This window comes from Pelodiscus sinensis, chromosome 4, assembly GCF_052426305.1.
Source record: "Pelodiscus sinensis isolate ZL-2025 chromosome 4, ASM5242630v1, whole genome shotgun sequence".
Taxonomy (NCBI): domain Eukaryota; kingdom Metazoa; phylum Chordata; order Testudines; family Trionychidae; genus Pelodiscus; species Pelodiscus sinensis.
In genome coordinates, this window is record NC_143055.1 from 116555393 (window position 1) to 116574303 (window position 18911).

The 18911-nt window shown below is 41.4% G+C and overlaps 1 protein-coding gene across 2 annotated transcripts in view; it reads left to right on the forward strand.

The window, feature by feature from the left end:
* The window catches only part of UNC5C (unc-5 netrin receptor C), a 422927-nt gene that overhangs the window by 383358 nt on the left and 20658 nt on the right, over positions 1-18911 (forward strand). For both annotated transcript variants that reach the window (XM_006111944.5, XM_006111943.5), the window contains 2 exons: positions 5830-5998; positions 12075-12308. In XM_006111944.5, the coding sequence (XP_006112006.1) occupies positions 5830-5998; positions 12075-12308 (403 nt within the window). The remainder of the gene's footprint in view (positions 1-5829; positions 5999-12074; positions 12309-18911) is intronic.

Sequence of the window (18911 nt, forward strand, 5' to 3'; positions counted from 1 at the left end):
TTCATGACAAGAGTGGGTTTCTTTATTTACAGCTTTCTACTGGGATGTTTTTCTATTACTCTGCTTATATGCTTTATTCCTGTTGCTTTGAGCATGCTGCTCTGCCAGCTGGCTCCCACCGGGCAGTAGCAGAGCTGAGTGAAGCTTTCGTGTTGACTTTAAAGCCCATTTGCACTGTCAGAGTTGAATATTTGCTATGTTTTGTGAACGGTTGTGGTGGGGAGGAGGATGCTTGCACAGTGGGGAAATGCTCAGCAAAGCCCACAGGAATGTTCTTCAAAATGCTCAACAGCCACCCTCTTCCCCCATGACTCCCTACATACCATTGTTCTCTTCAAGAGTGCTCAGTGTCCTCTTTCCCTCTTTGTTGCCTCCTGGGGATAGGTGGCTTCCTCCCTGGGCTAATGAAAGTGCTACCTTCAGAGGAATGTCACCTGGGGTTCTTCCTATCTCATGTGTCTTTTTTGAAGGAGAGGGTCAAGAAATATCGTAATCTAATCCCATGGAGTTGCAAGAGAGAGAAATGCTCATGTATTGTAGTAGCTGTTCACTAAGAGGCCGGAGTTTGTACTTTATCCTAGTCAGATTTCTAGTCAACTATCAGGTCTTCCCTATCAATCATGTGCTAAGGAATTGCTAACAAATTGTTTGGTAGGTTTCTAGGGAATCCATGGGGGATCTGTTGCTATTGTACTGGGTCTTACAGGGAACTGTCTGCTCTGGCAGCTTAGTGCAGAGTTGCTGGAGTGGGAGATGAAGGGTTTTCCTATCCTGTTCTCCTGAGCAAGGCAATGGATGAACAACTTTCTGCCTGATCCCTACCTCCTTAGGACCCACAATGCATGGGGAAGAACTACATCTTGTGAACATTTAAGGGTTTGCTGGATTTGGGAAGCAGAAGGAGGGGGAAGAGACAGTCTTGTTCCTTCCTCCTCTTAATGGCAAAAATAGATAAGGAGAACATAAGAATGGCCATTCTGGCTCAGACCAAAGGTCCATCTAGCCCAGCATCCTGTCTTCCAACAGTGGCCAATACCAGATGCCTCAGAGAGAGACAACACAACAGGTAATCCTCACATGATCCCTCTCCTGTCACCCATATCCAGACAGACAGAGGCTAGGGACACCATTCCTACCTCTACTGGCTAATAGCCATTGATGGACCTAACCTCCATGACTATATCTAGCTCTTTTTTTGAACCCCGTTAAAATCCTGTCTTCACCACATCCTCTGGCAAGGAGTTCCACAGGTTGACTGTGCTCTGAGTGAAGAAAAACTTCCTTTTGTTTGTTTTAAACCTGCTGCCTATCAATTTCATTTGCTGACCCCTGGCTCTTATATAGGTAGGAATAAGTAAATAACTTTTCCTTACTCACTTTTTCCACACCAGTCATGATTTTATAGACCTCTATCATATCCCCCCTTAAGTCTCCTCTTTTCTAAGCTGAAAAGGCCAAGTCTTTTCTTGCATGCGTATGTATTACAGCCTAGGAAGTTAGAAGGAATATTTCTTTGTGAGCTAGAACTAAGGTAAGCAGACTAAACAATTTCTTAGACTCCCCAAAAGATCAACGAAGTCCCTGACTCATGTATGTGTTTTGAGGGACTTCCTAATTAGATCCTCCAATAGGGATCCTCTTTAGGGTTCACTACCACATGCTCCAAACTGCAGGCTTCTGTAGACCATGTTATTGAATAATTAGCCTTAATACAAGCTTTATGCCTTCTTTTGAAACAGCTGGGACTAGTCATTTCTAGGAACAGGGTTATGTTCTTGATGGGCCTTTGGTTTGATTGTATATGGCAGTTCCTGTGTTCTTATGTGAACCAGTCCTTGTAGGATCTGCACAGATTTAGACAGCATCTATTGTTATATAATCTAGTCAGAGGCAAGAATGTTCTTAAATATGGCACAGCAAAGGATATCAGGATTTTGTTCCTGCACCAGGCACCATAGTATAATAGGTACAACAGGAGACAGTGTGGAGATGTAAATGAGACAGTAATTCACAAAATCAGGGAAAGTGTCTTGTGCTCTTCAGAACAGCTGCACCAAAGTCCTCATTTAAAAATTCTGGGTACAGAATAAGAAGACAATTTTATGTCACTTTTCACTCCAAAGCACTTCATAGCTGCGTACAATATCAACCAAAAAAATGCAGCTATTGCAGTTGCTGGGGAGAGGAAATATTAGCCATTGACTCTGCAACGAAGACCCACATAAAAAGTACCACTGGAATTCTAACAACCATAAAGAGCAGACAGGACATCAGTTCCGAAGATCGCACCCAAGAGACCCACTTAAACTGAAAGTTGTGTGGATTTCAATTTGTCTATCTCAGAAGAAAAAAGAGGGGCTGAGTCAGCCCCGACAGGATTTGGACTCATGATTCTGGGTAATCGAGCAATTTCAAACCTTATTGTTGAGAGAGCTAAGCCATCCTTCAGAAACCAATAGCTGTGGAATTGCTGATTAATTTGTTCCAGGAAAATTTGCTGTTTTCACCAGTAAACTTTTAGTTTAGTGGGAAACGAATCTGCTAAAATCCATTCTCCTCCATTCCCCTCCATACCATTCTCCCCAATTATCCTAGACAAAAATAATCTCCTAGATTTCATAGCTTGCCCATTAATTTCAGTTAAAAATTCAAAACAAGAGCCAAAATGCCCCAACAGCCAGCAAAAGGGAGAGAAACCCTTCATTTCTTCTTTCCTCTATAGAGAGAATTGGACAGAGATAACCTAGGTTCAATCTAGGTCACTAGATTTTAACATAAAAGGGGAAGAGACAGCAAAAACCTAGACTAGCAGTAAGGAGAAAATAAAATATCCCTCTCTCCAAACTTTATGTTAACCTGACTAAAAGGGTGACCAGCTGTTGGTATGTGTTATTTATTTCTCTCTTCCCACTCTGCTTCCTATTTTGTTGTGAGGGTTTTTTTTTTTAGAACAACTATGATTGCTAGCAGCAGTGCTAACTGTGGATTTTACAATGTGTGCTTGTAGAAAAGGGGGCATTTCTCTAAGAGTGCACACATCTGCAGCCTAAATAAAGACAACAATGGCAGTTGGACCTACTTGAATTAATAACTCAATTAAAAGCATAAAGCTGGGTGTGAAAAATCTGTATATTGTGACTAAATGGGGGATTTTATTAGCAGGTTGTTCACAACTAACAAATGTAAGAGAGAAAAGTATGTGGAAATGTTTTAAGAACTTCCAGTTGCATATTTTTCATGGGCTTCAGTAAACGAAAGCTGAATTCTGCTCTCATTTACAGTAATGTAAACCAGGAGTAGCTCTTCTGACTTCAGTGGAGTTAGTTCAGATTTACACTAAGACCTTGTTTACACTAACACCCTAAACATGGTTCCATTAAGTTAGGATCATATAGTATTTTAGGCTTAATTTGTACTCAGTTTGCAAATGCGTAAATGTCTGTGTACATTGTAAAGCAGATCAGAATCTAATCCCTAATGTTTCTTACATTATGATGAAAATTTGTCATTGACCACTGCTGGACGTAATATTTCTTTGAGATCACTCTAAGTACTATCATTACTATTTTTATGGCCAATCTTTTTATTCCATACAAAAGTGCTTATATCCACACCAAATGTAACTAATTTTCAGACATTTTTAAGATACTGTAAAAGAAGCTTTACTAAAGGCAAGATGTATTATTTCTCCTGCATTAATTTTGTCCACTAATTTTGTAGGTCAGTCCAAAAATCTTTCATGTTTATGTGACATGACTTGGTCTTTATTAGTCAAAGCTTTTTTTCTGCCCCTCATGGTTCAGTTGTACTTTAGATGGATTTAAGTTAACTGTATGATTAAGTCTGTGGATTTGCCACAATTGTGACTTTCAGTACAAGAACTGTGATTTTAAAGATTTTCTAATATTAAGTTATAGTCTTTTTAACTTATCAAGAAAGTCTCCTCCAGGAGTTTAAAAAAAAAAAAAAATCTGAATCCACTAATTTCCAAAGCACGGGACAGAAACATAAGTCTGTGTATGGTTTTTAGATCATTTACTATTAAATTATTTAAATATTATTTATTGACTAATAAATATTTTGTTGAAAGTATAAACTTATAATTTGTGTGTGTGTGTTTTGTAAGGGACTTATCCAGTTCCCAGTGAAGTTAATGAAGAGATTCCTTCAAAAATCTGTAGGAGTATTATTCCCATACATGATTGTTTGTTCAAGAGTTTATTTGCATTTTGTTTTGTCATGTCAAAACAGCCAGGCTAGAAGATTGTAATTGACAGAATTGCTGTATTTTACTTTTATTGAAAGATACGTACTACATTGGTCAGTCCATGACTTTACAAATATAATTACCATTGGTTTAGTAAATTTATTAGCTAATTCTCGTAGGACCCACAGATACATGTAATCTGGATTTGCTGTTTTATATAATTTCAGCTCAATATCAACCTTCCTTTATCTGCTTTTTACCAATAACTGTACTGACAAGGGGTAGAATTTTAAAAGGAACCATAGGCCCACTTTCAAAAATGACTTTAAAAACTTGTCTTTCAATGAGACTCAGTTCTGGGTCACTTTTGAAAATAGAATTTTCGCTCCTTAAGTACATGGACTTTTCTGAAAATTTTATCCAAAGCCTGCAGACACACACATGCATACTTTGGTTAGTATAAGTAGTTCCAAAGAAATCAAGGGCAATGCTTAAATGAATACAGATCTATTGCATGATTAGTGTGTGCAGAATTGGATCTATGGGACTCAACTGTGAGCCACCCAGGCTCCTGTGAACCCAATGGGTTCATTGCATACTATGTTAAAGTTAAGTAACTTGCCTGCACTAAGCCCTGTTGGTCTCATGTTCTTACTCGGAATTTCTAGAACATGAGTTTGTCCTCTGTATAATTTAGGGATATCTTAGATGATCCTTGTTTCACTATTTTTGTCATCCACCAGATGTTTGGGTCACTTGTGAGTACAGCATCCTATAGTTTTAAAGTCCCCAGTAGTTATTCTGGGATTTTTTAAAATTTTACATTCCTGTCATCGATTCCTGGTGGTCCATTGCTAAATCACTACAAAATTTCCTTTGTTTTAATTTACTCTACCGTTATTGCAAATATTTCACTGGCACTTTCCTCATTACCACATTTGTATGTATAGTCTTGTATGTATGTGTGACATATTATGCCTATCTATTCACTTTTTCTTCCTCTCATAAACACTAAAGGTAGCCCCGGTGGAAACATTTAAAAAGTTCATTCTGGTTGTATGGATATTACTGGTTTTAGCAGAATTCTTCCTTTTTTATTTAAGGGAATACCATTGGATCTAGTAATCATATCAGAATATTGGTGAATCTAAAACCAGAATGCATTTTTTAAAATGTGCCCATAGTAAATGAATGTTCCAGTTATGAAAATCCTCTCATGGAGTTTCTGATATGGTCGTTACTTCATATTCTCCTTGTGTTCTATGATTCTTCTTGCCTAGAGAGTGAAAAATTCTCACTTGTGGTTCTTTCAAGAGCCCGTATTCACTTGTTTCCTATGTTAAACACCACTGGCTGCATTTCAATGGTGAGTGAAATGATGCCTGTGTATGTGGTCAGCACATCTTAGGGGATCCTTAGGAATGCTCTGTAAACATGAGATGCTATTTGCTCCTTATTCGCCCTGCCCCAACAAACAAGTGCTTTTTACAAAAATTGTTGTGAAAGTGTGCAGTGTGTTTCCAATCCTTTTGCAAGAAGGACTTTTTTTTCCCCCTCTCTCTAGCTGTATCTAGGTCCTTTTGAATTTAGCTAACAAACATGTCTCTCCGTAATCTTGTCAGGCCACCAGTGGAAGACAGTCAAACCCTTTTGACCCCCGTGGTGAGCTGCGGGCCTCCAGGAGCACTGCTGACACGGCCTGTCATTCTAACCATGCACCATTGTGCAGAACCGAACACAGAGGACTGGAAGATCCAGCTGAAGAACCAAGCAGCCCAGGGACAGTGGGAGGTGAGTTCACAGACTGAATACAGCACTCGTATCTTTAGCTTATGGAAACAAAAAGAAAATCCTAAACATATACAGATAACGTTGATGCCTAACGTTTGGGATGTTCATGAGTATAACACTGGAAAAATTTACTTATTGGTGCTTTATAGAGCACACACCTCTCTCAGTTCTGGAGAACTGGGTTCAAATATAATTTAGGCCAAGAGTGAAATGGACGTGGGGATCTGACCCGGGCTCTATTGCACTTTTGTTTATGACCCAAAATGAATTTAGTGGCACAATTCCGTATGACTAGCCAGGTCTGCTCAAAAGAGGCCTGGATGTATGTCAACAGAATTGTCTGGGGAAAACTTGCACAGTGCTTTCTGTTTGACTCTTCTGTGCTATCGACCTTGTGGATTTACCTTTGAGAACCTAACCTTTAGCAGGCTGGTCTCAGGCACAAGAGAAATATTTAACCTTAGGGCTGCCCACTTGCCACAGCACTTAAGGACAATGAGTTTCATCTTGAGTCCTTCTGCAAGGTGGCTTGTATTTTTCCTTAGCTCCTCTCTTCCCCTAGCTCTGCAGTTCGCCATGCACCAAGGCATGCTCCTGGTCGATGCATGCTATTTCAAACAAGTGCACACAATCAGCAGGGATAGAATTAGAGCTGTCTTTTTGGATTTATCTCATCTTCCTTTTCCCTGGCTACCAACCAAGGGAGGACACTGAGCATGCCCTGCACTGCAGAAGGAGCTTGTAACACTTTAGCATGCAGTTTGAGATAGAGAAAGAAATGTTGGTACAATATCAACCAGTGATAAATAGCAAATAGTTTTACAGTTATGTATAAGGACTGGTTTTCTATAAATACAGACTTTTACTAATGCTAGAACTGTGTGCTAAAACTAAAATGACAGAAAAACTATTCATTACCCAGTGGAGGGATCCTACTCGTTCTTTAATGGAGATTCACTTTCCTTTGAAGTTCCCTTTAAAATGTTGTAAACTTAGCTTACACCACTGATGAATGAACCTCAGGGTTAGAGTATAGGCTCAGTGTAGATAAAAATCTAAAGGTTGGATCTTTGGGCAAACTAAGAAGACCTCCTCAGCTGTTTCATGAAGACATATGTTCACAGGGTATTTCTAATACCTCCTGTTCTGGTTGGACTAGATACAGTAGCACAGTGTCCTTCTTTGTGGGATTTTGACCCATCAGGTTTCAGTCTTTAATGGCCAGAGAGGTGAAGTGGTGGCAAGGAGAAAGAAAGGACAAATGAAAAACACTGAGAAAAGTTCAGTTCCAGATCAAATCTAGAAGAGGGAAAATATTTTCTAAGCTGGTTCCTACCTCTCTAGTTTGTAGTGCTGGGTTCACCAGGATAACAGATGATAATAGTGCTGCAAACAATTCTCAGCTGTTGAACTTGGGCTATATTTGTGCATTTCATATTGAGTATATCCTATCTCTCTTCCTTGCAATTCTCAGAGGTACAGTCATTTTCATAGGCTGTTGCTGTATCACTGCTTCTTGATCTGAGTTATGCTACCAGAATGCAGCATTGCAGCCTTATAGAGTACTAGAGCAAAACACACCTTGATGAGTTTGACAGAATGCTTGAAGTCAGCACTGGTAATGCTGAAGTAACTGGATCCCAGGTCACTGTTTCCTGTAAGCTGCATACTTGTGTGGCCACTCAGGAGAAATTCAAATGCATCCCCGCTGATTAGCAGAGCTAGGTGTGTTGTTTCTACTGGTGGTGCACATTCACACATGCTCAGTGCACATAACATTTATTCTGCATTAGTATGGAAAAATACGTACATGGATGGAAAAGATTAATGCTATCCTTTTCCCATGGTTAGGCAGTGATACAATGATCCTGTGCCAAGATTTTATTTTATTTTATCAGGAAGAGACACTGAAGGTATCTACATAGTATGTACACTCTGTGAGATGCCACCTCCCCATACCCTTCTCCTGGCAGACTTGTGTGCTTCTGAAAAGCCTGTTTTACTGTGTCATGAAACATGGTACCCCATGGCTTCTTTCTCTGAGCAGATTTTAATGAGGGCAGTGCAACTGATATGGCATCTGGACTGACAGCCGTAAGGACTCATTTTCAGGGCTATCCTTGAAGGAATATTGCCTGTGGCACCAGTTTTTTTTCCAAAAGCTTTTCAGGGGGTGCTTTCTAGGCCAGTGAATACTTGCACGTCTAGCTGACTAATCTGTACTTCAGAGAAGTATCTCACAGCACTGTACATACGTTGCTCATTCATTTTCTGTTCATTACTAGCATCCCCTGATTTTCTTTTCCTGGAGTCTCCTTTCTTGTCCTTGAAAGAGTTGTTGCCTGCTGGAAGTACTCACGCTGACACCAAACTAGGGCTTGCATGCTGTCTGCAGAGTCCACAAGGTCTCTGGCTCCAGCACAGTGAGTCCCATCTTCTTCCCTCTACTGGAACAATTCTTCCATCTCCATCCCCCAACAGATGCTTAGATTGCCATAGGCAAGGAGTTCCTGCCAGGGCCAGTATAAATGTTTCATGACGTGGCCAGTAGGGGGGGTATAATGAGCATTGCAGATGGCAATCTGTCTTCTGCCCTTCAGGAGGTGATGTTGCCTTTGCAGCTGTGCCTTTCCTCAACCTGGGATCCTGAATCTGCTCCCAAACGCAGGTAGAATCCAGCTGCTCAGTCCACTGCCAGACACCACCTACTCACCTCATGACAGGAAAGATAGTGTGGCTGAGTTCTGCAGAGCCTCAGGCAGCCCAAAGCTGCTTTTGCAGTGCAGAACCACAATCTGTGACAATCACCTTTTATTTCTTTTTTCCAAATCCAGTTGAAGAACATAGTTCCATGTGTAGACTATAATGTACAATGCCGAATAGGGAACATAGCGGGGGGAGGGGGCTGTTTTCTTCTAAGCACAGGGAAAAAAATGAAAATGATCTCTGTCTATATTTGTTTTGCCTGGTCCCTGCAGTGTAGTCATGGGGAATTATTCTGATAAAGCAACAGGTAATATTCTTTGTATACGTGGCACTATCACGTCAGACAGGTTACCTCTCCTGTCTGAATCCTAACAGCCACTGATTATGAAAATTAATAAATTAAGACTTTTTATTATTCACTTAGGGTATGTCTACACTGCACACTTATTTCAAAATAAGCTATTCTGGAATAGTTATTCTGAAATAGCTTATTTCGAAATAGCACGTCTACACTGAAAGGAAGCCTCAAAATTAGTCTAAGGCAGGCTTCCCTAATGTAGACATGCTATCTCAATTTAGAGCCCTAGGAGGCACTGAGGAGGAATAACTTAGAATGGCCTTGGTGAAGGGCTATTTTGAAATAGCATAAGTAGAGCTTCTACACGTGCCTTATTTTGAAATAGCTATTTTGGAATAGGAATTATTCCTCGTAGAATGAGGTTTAAAGATTTCAGAATAATCCATCTGTTATTTTGAAATTATTTTGAAATAACACAATGGCTGTGTAGATGCTAGCATTGTTATTTTGAAATAATGGTGCAGTGTAGACTCATCCTTAGATAATATATAGAGTGTTCATGCCTGGAGCTGGTCAAATAATATTAATCAAATGGCTCATTCAACCAGTGTAATTGCATTTTTCTTGCAAAGTTATGGTGGTATTTTTCATTATTTACTCAGCTCTACTCTTCACTCTAAAAGCACCTACGTGCAACATATAAAACAATCATAAGTTTTATGTAGCCAATGGCAGGTACAGACCATCAGCACCCAACTGCATCTTCCTGTTCCTCCAGCTAGGAATATAAGAACATAAGAACGTAAGAACGGCCGTACTGGGTCAGACCAAAGGTCCATCTAGCCCAGTATCCTGTCTACCGACAGTGGCCAGCACCAGGTGCCCCAGAGAGGATGGACCGAAGACAATGATCAAGTGATTTGTCTCCTGCCATCCCTCTCCAGCCTCTGACAAACAGAGGCCAAGGACACAATTTATCCCCTGGCTAATAGCCTTTTATGGACCTAACCTCCATGAAATTATCTAGCTTCTCTTTAAACTCTATTATAGTCCTAGCCTTCACAGCCTCCTCTGGCAAGGAGTTCCACAGGTTGACTACACGCTGTGTGAAGAAGAACTTTCTTTTATTAGTTTTAAACCTGCTACCCATTAATTTCATTTGGTGTCCTCTAGTTCTTCCATTTAGGGAACTAATAAATAACTTTTCTTTATCGGCCCTCTCCACACCACTCATGATTTTATATACCTCTATCATATCCCCCCTCAGTCTCCTCTTTTCTAAACTGAAAAGTCCCAGTCGCTTTAACCTCTCCTCATATGGGACCCGTTCCAAACCCCTAATCATTTTAGTTGCCTTTTTCTGAACCCTTTCCAAGGCCAAAATATCTTTTTTGAGGTGAGGAGACCACATCTGTACACAATATTCAAGATGTGGGCGTACCTTAGTTTTATACAGGGGCAGTAAGATATTCTGGGTCTTATTTTCTATCCCTTTCTTAATAATTCCTAGCATCCTATTTGCCTTTTTGACCGCAGCTGCACACTGTGTGTAAGTTTTCAGAGAACTGTCCACGATAACTCCAAAATCTCTTTCCTGATTTGTCGTAGCCAAATTAGCCCCCATCATACTGTACGTATAGTTGGGGTTATTTTTCCCGATGTGCATTACTTTACACTTATCCACATTAAATTTCATTTGCCATTTTGTTGCCCAATCACTCAGTTTAGTGAGATCTTCTTGGAGTCCCTCACAGTCTGCTTCTGTCTTGACTATCCTAAACAGTTTTGTATCATCTGCAAACTTTACTACCTCACTCTTTACCCCTTTCTCCAGATCATTTATGAATAAGTTGAAAAGGATTGGTCCCAGGACTGACCCTTGGGGTACACCACTAGTTACCCCTCTCCAATCTGAAAATTTACCATTTATTCCTACCCTTTGTTTCCTGTCTTTTAACCAGTTCTCAATCCAAGAAAGGACCTTCCCTCTTATCCCATGGCCATGTAATTTACACAAGAGCCTTTGGTGAGGGACCTTGTCAAAGGCTTTCTGAAAATCCAAGTATACTATATCTACTGGATCCCCCTTGTCCGCATGTTTGTTAACCCCTTCAAAAAACTCTAACAGATTAGTAAGACAGGATTTCCCTTTACAGAAACCATGTTGACTTTTGTCCAATAAATTATGTTCTTCTACATGCTTCACAATTTTATTCTTTACTATTGTTTCGACTAATTTGCCCAGTACTGAAGTTAGACTTACCGGTCTGTAATTGCCAGGATCGCCTCTAGAGCCCTTTTTAAATATTGGTGTCACATTGGCTACCTTCCAGTCATTAGGTACGGAAGCCGATTTAAAGGATAGGTTACAAACCACAGATAATAATTCAGCAATTTCCCATTTTATTTCTTTTAGAACCCTTTGATGAATGCCATCCAGTCCCAGAGATTTGTTAACATTAAGTTTTTCTATTTGTTCCAAAACCTCCTCTAATGACACTTCAATCCAGGACAGTTCCTCAGATTCATCACCCACAAAGGACGGTGTAGATTCAGGAATCTCCCCAACGTCCTCAGCCGTGAAGACTGAAGCAAAGAAATCATTTAGTTTCTCCGCAATGGCTTTATCGTCCTTGATTGCTCCTTTTATAGCTCGATCATCTAGGGGACTCTCAGGTTTTTTAGCAGGCTTCCTGCTTCTAATGTACTTAAAAAACATTTTGTTATTTCTTTTTGAGTTTTTGGCTAGCTGTTCCTCAAAATCTTTTTTTGCTTTTCTTATTACATTTTTACACTTGATTTGACAGTGTTTATGTTCCTTTCTATTTATCTCACTAGGATTGGACTTCCACTTCTTAAAAGATACCTTTAAGAATGTTACATGTTGATTAATAAAATGACTCAAGCAGGAAGGACTTGAGATAATTTCTGGTTCTTGGGTGAACATTTAAGTTGATGGAGTTCAGCAAACAAAGCTCTATCTCTGAGTAGATTTTGTCTGGTTACTAGCCCAATCCTGGGCTTCTCTGTTGACTGGACTTGGCTCTCTAATTCTACTTGTTTATTTCTTAGGATGTAGTGATGGTTGGAGAGGAGAACTTCACCACCCCCTGCTACATCCAGTTAGACCCAGAATCCTGCCATATCCTGACAGAAACACTTAGCACCTATGCCTTGGTGGGACAGTCAACCAACAAAACAGCAGCAAAACGTCTCAAGCTGGCCATCTTCGGGCCACTCTCCTGCTCGTCGCTGGAATATAACATCCGAGTCTACTGCTTGGATGATACTCAGGATGCCCTTAAGGTAAATGCCATATTCCTTACCATCTAACTCTAGCAGACTTGCAGTGAATAGATTCTACATTAACATGTAAAGGCTTGTAATTTATATTCTGTAGATCAGTGTTTCTCAAACTGGGGATTCTGACCTAAAAGGGAGCCTCACCATAAATGCTGACACTATAGGACTCCAGGCTTGGAGCATTCAAGGAAAAAATTGTGGACACTCAGCACCCACCAACAGCTCCGTGGATCAGTGCCTGGCCCTTCTGCCCACAAGCAGCCCTTCAGATCAGCTTCTTCCCTGCCCCAGGCCTCCCACCTGCCATGATCAGCTGTTCAGAGGCACGCAGGAGGTGCTGGGGCAATAGGAGTGAGGACTTGGGGCAAGGAGTAGAGTGGGATGGGGTCTGAGCTTGGGGCAGCTCAGAGGTTGAGTACCCTGCCTCCTGCCCACTGAACTAAGGAAGTCAGAGCCTATGTGTCTCACAACTATTATAGAGCAGGTTGCAAGATGAAATGGTACTGCCACCTTTACCTCTGTGCTGCTGCTGGTGCAGGCACTGCCTTCAGAGCTGGGCAGTTAGAGTGGCAGCTGCTGGCCAGGAACCTAGTTCTCAAGGCAGTGCAGCCACCAAGCACAGCACAGAAGGAAGGATGAAATGATATAGTATTCTTGTACCCATCCCCCAAACAGCTCTCCCCCCAGGAATGTCCTTTACTTGGGAAATATGGAATACTGTGTTTTCAAACACTTTTGTAAAGGTTTTGGTGCTTTTGACGGCAAGGATCATGATTCTGCGCCTCATTTAATGCTTCTGAGATAATTAGGTAATTTCCTAACATTTTTGCAGGGGTCACAGCCTAAAATATTTCCAAAGAGGAGACAGAAAAAATGTTGACAACCCCTGCCCTAAATGATTTTAATCAATTTTAATTTAATTTAATTTAAATTAAAGTTTGATTGGAGGAAGAGTTTGACAACGGGACAATAATTCATAGAAAGAAAAAAACAAAACAAAACAACTCACCCAAAACTCCATGTTGTCTTTGCATAATGATTTCTCTCACATGCTGAACTAATTGTCTCTCCATCATGCTTTGTTCTTCCATACCACAATCTGAATTCTGAGATTTTCCCATTATTAAAGGGCCATAAGGTAACAAGAACCTCATTCATTGTACTTTTAATGGTAAGTGCTAGCTCCCAGGAGATGACAAAATGTATAAATATGTCTTTGTAAATAGAAAATAATGATGAAAGAAGTTCCTGTGTTGTTGATCACTGCTTGCTCTTACATTACTTTGATATACCTCTCTGTGTACTATTTTTGTGCTAAGAATTTGCAATTGAAATACATATTTGCTGTTGCTTTGTATAGCAATATACCTAACTTTTTCTGTCTATAACTCGAGTATACATCAGTGTATACATACATTTTGTGAATATGCATAATGAATGTATACATGTGTATATCCAGTATCTGTAGATAGACATAAAAGACAGATGTTCAATATAATAAATACACTAATTCATGCACATATACATATGAATGTAGATTATTGAAAGATTTTCTGTTATCATAACCAGTTCTACAGATACCATGTATGTAGAGTTCCAAGCCTGATACTAACTGATTAGCTGTACTGCCTGAGATGTCTAAGCAGTGTGAATTGTGTGTTGGGTACAGAACATTGTTAACCCCTTTACTTGGAATAGAAACGAGCCACATTTAAATATGTGCACACATTGCCCAACATGGGAGATGTTTGTGTTTCTCAGAGTGCTGACTTCCACTGTGACTGGAAAATTTCATTTTCCTCTTAAATGCTATTTAGTATCCTTTCTTTCTAGACATTCAAGTTGATTTTGTTCGTCAGTGCGCTGGTGGAAGTGCTTTCTAGAGTTAGGAGGAATTTAGCAGCAGTGGACTGAAGAGCAGAGTAGAGACTAGCATATCATAGTCCAGTGGTTCCCAACATTTTTCATACTATGGACAGCAAACCCATTCACAAACTTTTGGTGGACCAGCACCATTATATTTGCATGTTTGCATGTTCATTATACAAATAATGAATATGGAAATACAATGTTATCAGTCCACCAATGGGCCATCATGAATAAACCGGCTTCATTGTGCGGCAACTCGGGACCAGAGTGTACCCCAGCCCTGGCCCTCAGAGCCATCATAAACAAGCTGGCTTCAGATCTGGCAACCACCATAGCCCAGCAGCCAATGGTTCATGGGCCAGCACCAGTCTGCGGGCCAGTGGTTGGGAACCCCTATCATAGTCTGTTGCTTAGCACTGGGTTTGTCTGAGATGGCTGGGAACTGGATCTGGAGAATTATGATTTCTGTCAGAGCTGACCCCTTTGGAAACAAATTATTGTTCTGTCATAGAGCAGTATGATGTATTTCTCTTTAAAAGTTGGGGGAAAGGATTTCTGTACCAACCAGGCTTGAGGATCTCCAGAAGCCAAGACCCCCTAATGTGTTTTTGATCCATTGGTTTATTAAGATCTGAAGTGAAAATATGTAATTTCAAGCTGCCTTGTAGCAAATACTGATGCTGTTTGAATTCTGCTGTGAGTTTCAGAGTAGAAGGCTTGGGCAACAGGAGATAGCTGAATTCAATTACACACTTTTCAGTGAATTTAAAAAAAAAATTTATTTAAGTATTTGTAACTCTGTCCAGTAAAGTTCATCTGAATAAATAAAATTGTGCAAAGCATCACAAGTACAGTTGAGTAAAAGGGATGGAAAATACTTAATACCATGCAATAATAATGAAGGGAAGAGAGAGAGTTATAAATCCCCGTAGAGATTGTGTTGATGTTCGGATGTCAGAATACAAAATTGGTTTGTAATTTAGTGGTTAATTCCACACTTTTTCTCCAGCTCTCACTTATTTATTCATAGTGCACTACAAAGAGCTCAGTGTTGGCAGTGTTGTGTCTTCTAGAGTCAGAGCAGAAGTGTCCTCCTGGCTCTTTTACATGCTTGGACTTACAAGGGTGGGCAACAGTCAACAGAGACTTGTGAACAAGTACATCATGACCTTCACTCCACTGGGTGATATTAGCACTGTCTGCTTTATTCAGCAGAGAGTGAGCATTTTAACCACAGTTTATGGGGGGGGAAAGCATATTTGGAAGGGGAAAAGGGAATAAGCCCTTGCAATGTATTCTGAACTACCACAAAGATTAAGGGAGAAGCATGGAAGAAGCATTAAAAAGAACCAAAATCTGTGTTGTGGGGCTTGGTCAATGGCAGCACTTTGCACAGTCATGCATGGGCTTAATATCTGGGTCTCAATTCTTTGCTCTGTGCAATGAAAGGGGCAGAAAATATTTTAGTTGTGGTAGCTCTTCTGGCAGATTGAGGGGCAACACTGACAGATTGCAAGTGGATTATAAAATCTTCAGGACAGAGGCACTGTTTTTGTTTGTACAGTGCCTAGCACAGTGGGGCCCAGATCCATGATTGGGGTAATGGATAATATTATTATTAATAAAATAACAATAATAATATATAATCCAGTCTGTAACTGGAGGGTTAATGATTGCTGGGAAGTGGGTTTGAGTAGAAAGCTGGTTGGTAGGAACAAGGGCTGCTCAGGTTTTTGACAGAGGTTTGAAAGGTATCTGGGATAACAGTAATTTGGGGTTGGGGTGGAACAGAGACATGGCAGTCTGAGGAGAAGTTGTATGAAATTCCTCACATTCTAGAGGAGAGATTGCTGAATCTGCATTTCTAAGACCTGAATTTGGTAGCACTGAAGAGCAGTGGGTGCTGGAACTGAGGGTATGTCTAGACTACATGCCTCTGCCAACAGAGGCATGTAAATTAGACTACCTGACATAGTCAATGAAGCAGGGATTTAAATATCCCCCGCTTCATTAAATAAAAATGGCCACCGCGCTGTGCCAGCTCAGCTGATTGTCGACACAGCACGGCAGTCAAGATGCGGATCGGTTGACAGGGAACGCCTTTGTGGACCGCTCCTGTAAGCCTCATTTCACAAGACACAAGGGAGTGGTCGACAAAGGCATTCCCTGTCGACTGATCTGCATCTTGACTGCCACACTCTGCCAACTATCTATGCCCCCTTGCTAGAAGTAGTAATAACAAACACCAAATACAATGTTTCTATAATCAGCACCCCTACTATAAGATTTACCCCCAGTTAAAGAGGAGCATGTGTGGGGTGGGGTGCAGAATGAAGGCAGTGGGAGCCACGAACTTGTCAATAGACCAACTGCTCTAGGCTGGTGGTACAGGAAATGTTTTGACATTGGAATGTTTGAGTTGGGGGGGAGGAGGGCTTTTCAGAGGGTTATGTATTTATTTCAATAGCATCAAATGCATTGTATTATTATTTCAAAATAAGAGAATCTGACACATCCTGTGTCCATAATTACTAAAGGATGACGAGCAGTTGCTACAGAAAGCACAGTGCTGTATTTATTCCACAGCTTTCCCCTCTAATCATGCAGAGTAAGTTCTCTCAATAGAACTGCCTCAGCAGTCTGGGGAATCTAATGACTTGTCACAAGTAATGGCTTGGTTAGTGGGAAGTCTGCTTGTTTCTTTTTTCCTTCTGTTTGTGAAGCAGAATCACTTTCTCATGCTTTAACATGGATTCATAGTGGAATTTCCTTCACTCCACAATCCCCAACCGGAAGGCTGTGACCCCCAAAGGAGCTGCAAATGGGTTTCAGGGAGGATCACAACCACTGTCTCTTTCTTTATGAGTAGATGTGGGGGGCACTTGAAACATTTTGGTTGGAATAGCAGGTCACAGAATGGAAACACTTGAGGATCACTGCTTTACTCGTGTCTGTTCATTTAAATGGCTCCTGTCACTCCAGTAGCTGAGCTTCTTTACTCATAGTAGAGACCGGTCCGGTCCGCAAGACAGCTGCCATACTGTAGCAGTGAAGCAGCTCACATGATTTAACAGGCGTGCCACACTGCTTTTACCCTCTGCCCCAGAGTGATATTTGGGTTTCCAAGAGCATATTATTCATGTTCCCTTTTCTTGTCTATGTGGTTTCATGCACATCCATCCTGTCTCATGGAGAAAGGCAAATCATGTATCTTTGAAACCACAGACTTAAGTTTGTTTGGCTCCCTCAGGGATGCACCACTGCAGCATTCCTTTTCCTCCTCCTCATAGACCATAAACCCCCTGAAATGTGTCCCTTTGAAGGGTTCTCCCCTACTGTTCTTCGGTGCCATATTGTCTCGTTCTCCAGTTAATTTGCTTTTCTTGTTGTTGTAATGTGCAAATGAAACTTGCTTTGTGTTGACCTACATAGTACTGGATTGATATTGGAGACACAGGAAGGCAGGTCAATCAACATTCTTTGTCTGGAAAAAACTTGTTTCTCTACGCTGTTTGTTTGCACAGTTTATACATATTTTGATACCTCCCTCCAAGTTGCTGAATAACCCCATATGTACATCTCATAATATTTATGATAGCCAGTATCTTATAAGCTTTCATTTCACACCTTAGACAACATTCATTATAGATAAATACTATGACAACCATCTGTTGATGTAGTGCATTTGTCAAAAACTGCACAGGAGTTGTTGCATGATAGGGAATTGTTTTGTAAATGGGTATTAAGAGAAACAAGATGGAAGCCTGTTCTTACTTCTGTGAAAAGGCAGAGTTAATAGCCGGGATTTGGAGCTAAAGATGGAAAGGCACAGTGTGGTAATCCCTCACTTTTCAGTCTGGAAGAAGGCTACTCTGCCTTGTTGTCTCAGGGTTATAGACTTCATTCTGGGGTCACAGCAGGGGGGCCAAGCTTAAGTCTTCTATAGTTCTGGGCCCATCTGGAAGAGGCAAAGGCACAATAATAGGCTGGGGCCCATGTCCCCACCCTTAGACAGGCAATGCCCTGTGGATTCTCTAGCTTGCACCCCTCCCCCACGAACTGGGGCCGCCAGAGCAGCTGCCGCCTGCCATGCCGCCCGCAGCTCCAGCCCTTGGGATGGGCCAGGGCCTTGTGGTGGATGCCTTGCTGCTCCTGATCCCTCACCATGTGGCCCAGCCCCAGAGCAGCTGAGCAGCCACTGTGTGGCTCTGCTGAGGAGGTGGGAGAGAGGCAAATTGTTGGTGCATGCCCGTGCAGAGGCGCACCTTGAAAGGAATACTGGTTGTGACCTGGGGCAAAGGATTGTGGTAAAGGATGTGGGTATGGAATATGGGGCAGGAAGGGGGGACAGAGGGTTTGGGTTATGTGGGGTAGGGAGGCAAAGGGTTGGAGAACCAGAGGCAGGCTCTGGCTAGAAGACTTGCTTGTTTGACTCCCAGCCACCAGCCTTCTCAAGCAGATTTCCTGCTTGTCCTGCCCCCAAACTTGTTTGGCTGCAGTCGCCATGTGTTTTTGAACAGCTAGGAGGCTGAGTGGAGGGTGCTTTGCAAGCTGTCTGATGACAACAGGCAGTTCTCATTAGCCGGAAACCAGCCAATAGGATTGTGCTGGGGGTGGGAGCAGCACGTGAAGGCTGACAGATGTTCAAACAAAGGCCTGCAGGGGGACAGGCACAGCAGGGAGTCTGCCTGGGGCTCTCCACTGCATTCAGAGGCTGGATCCAGCAGCTTAGTGGGC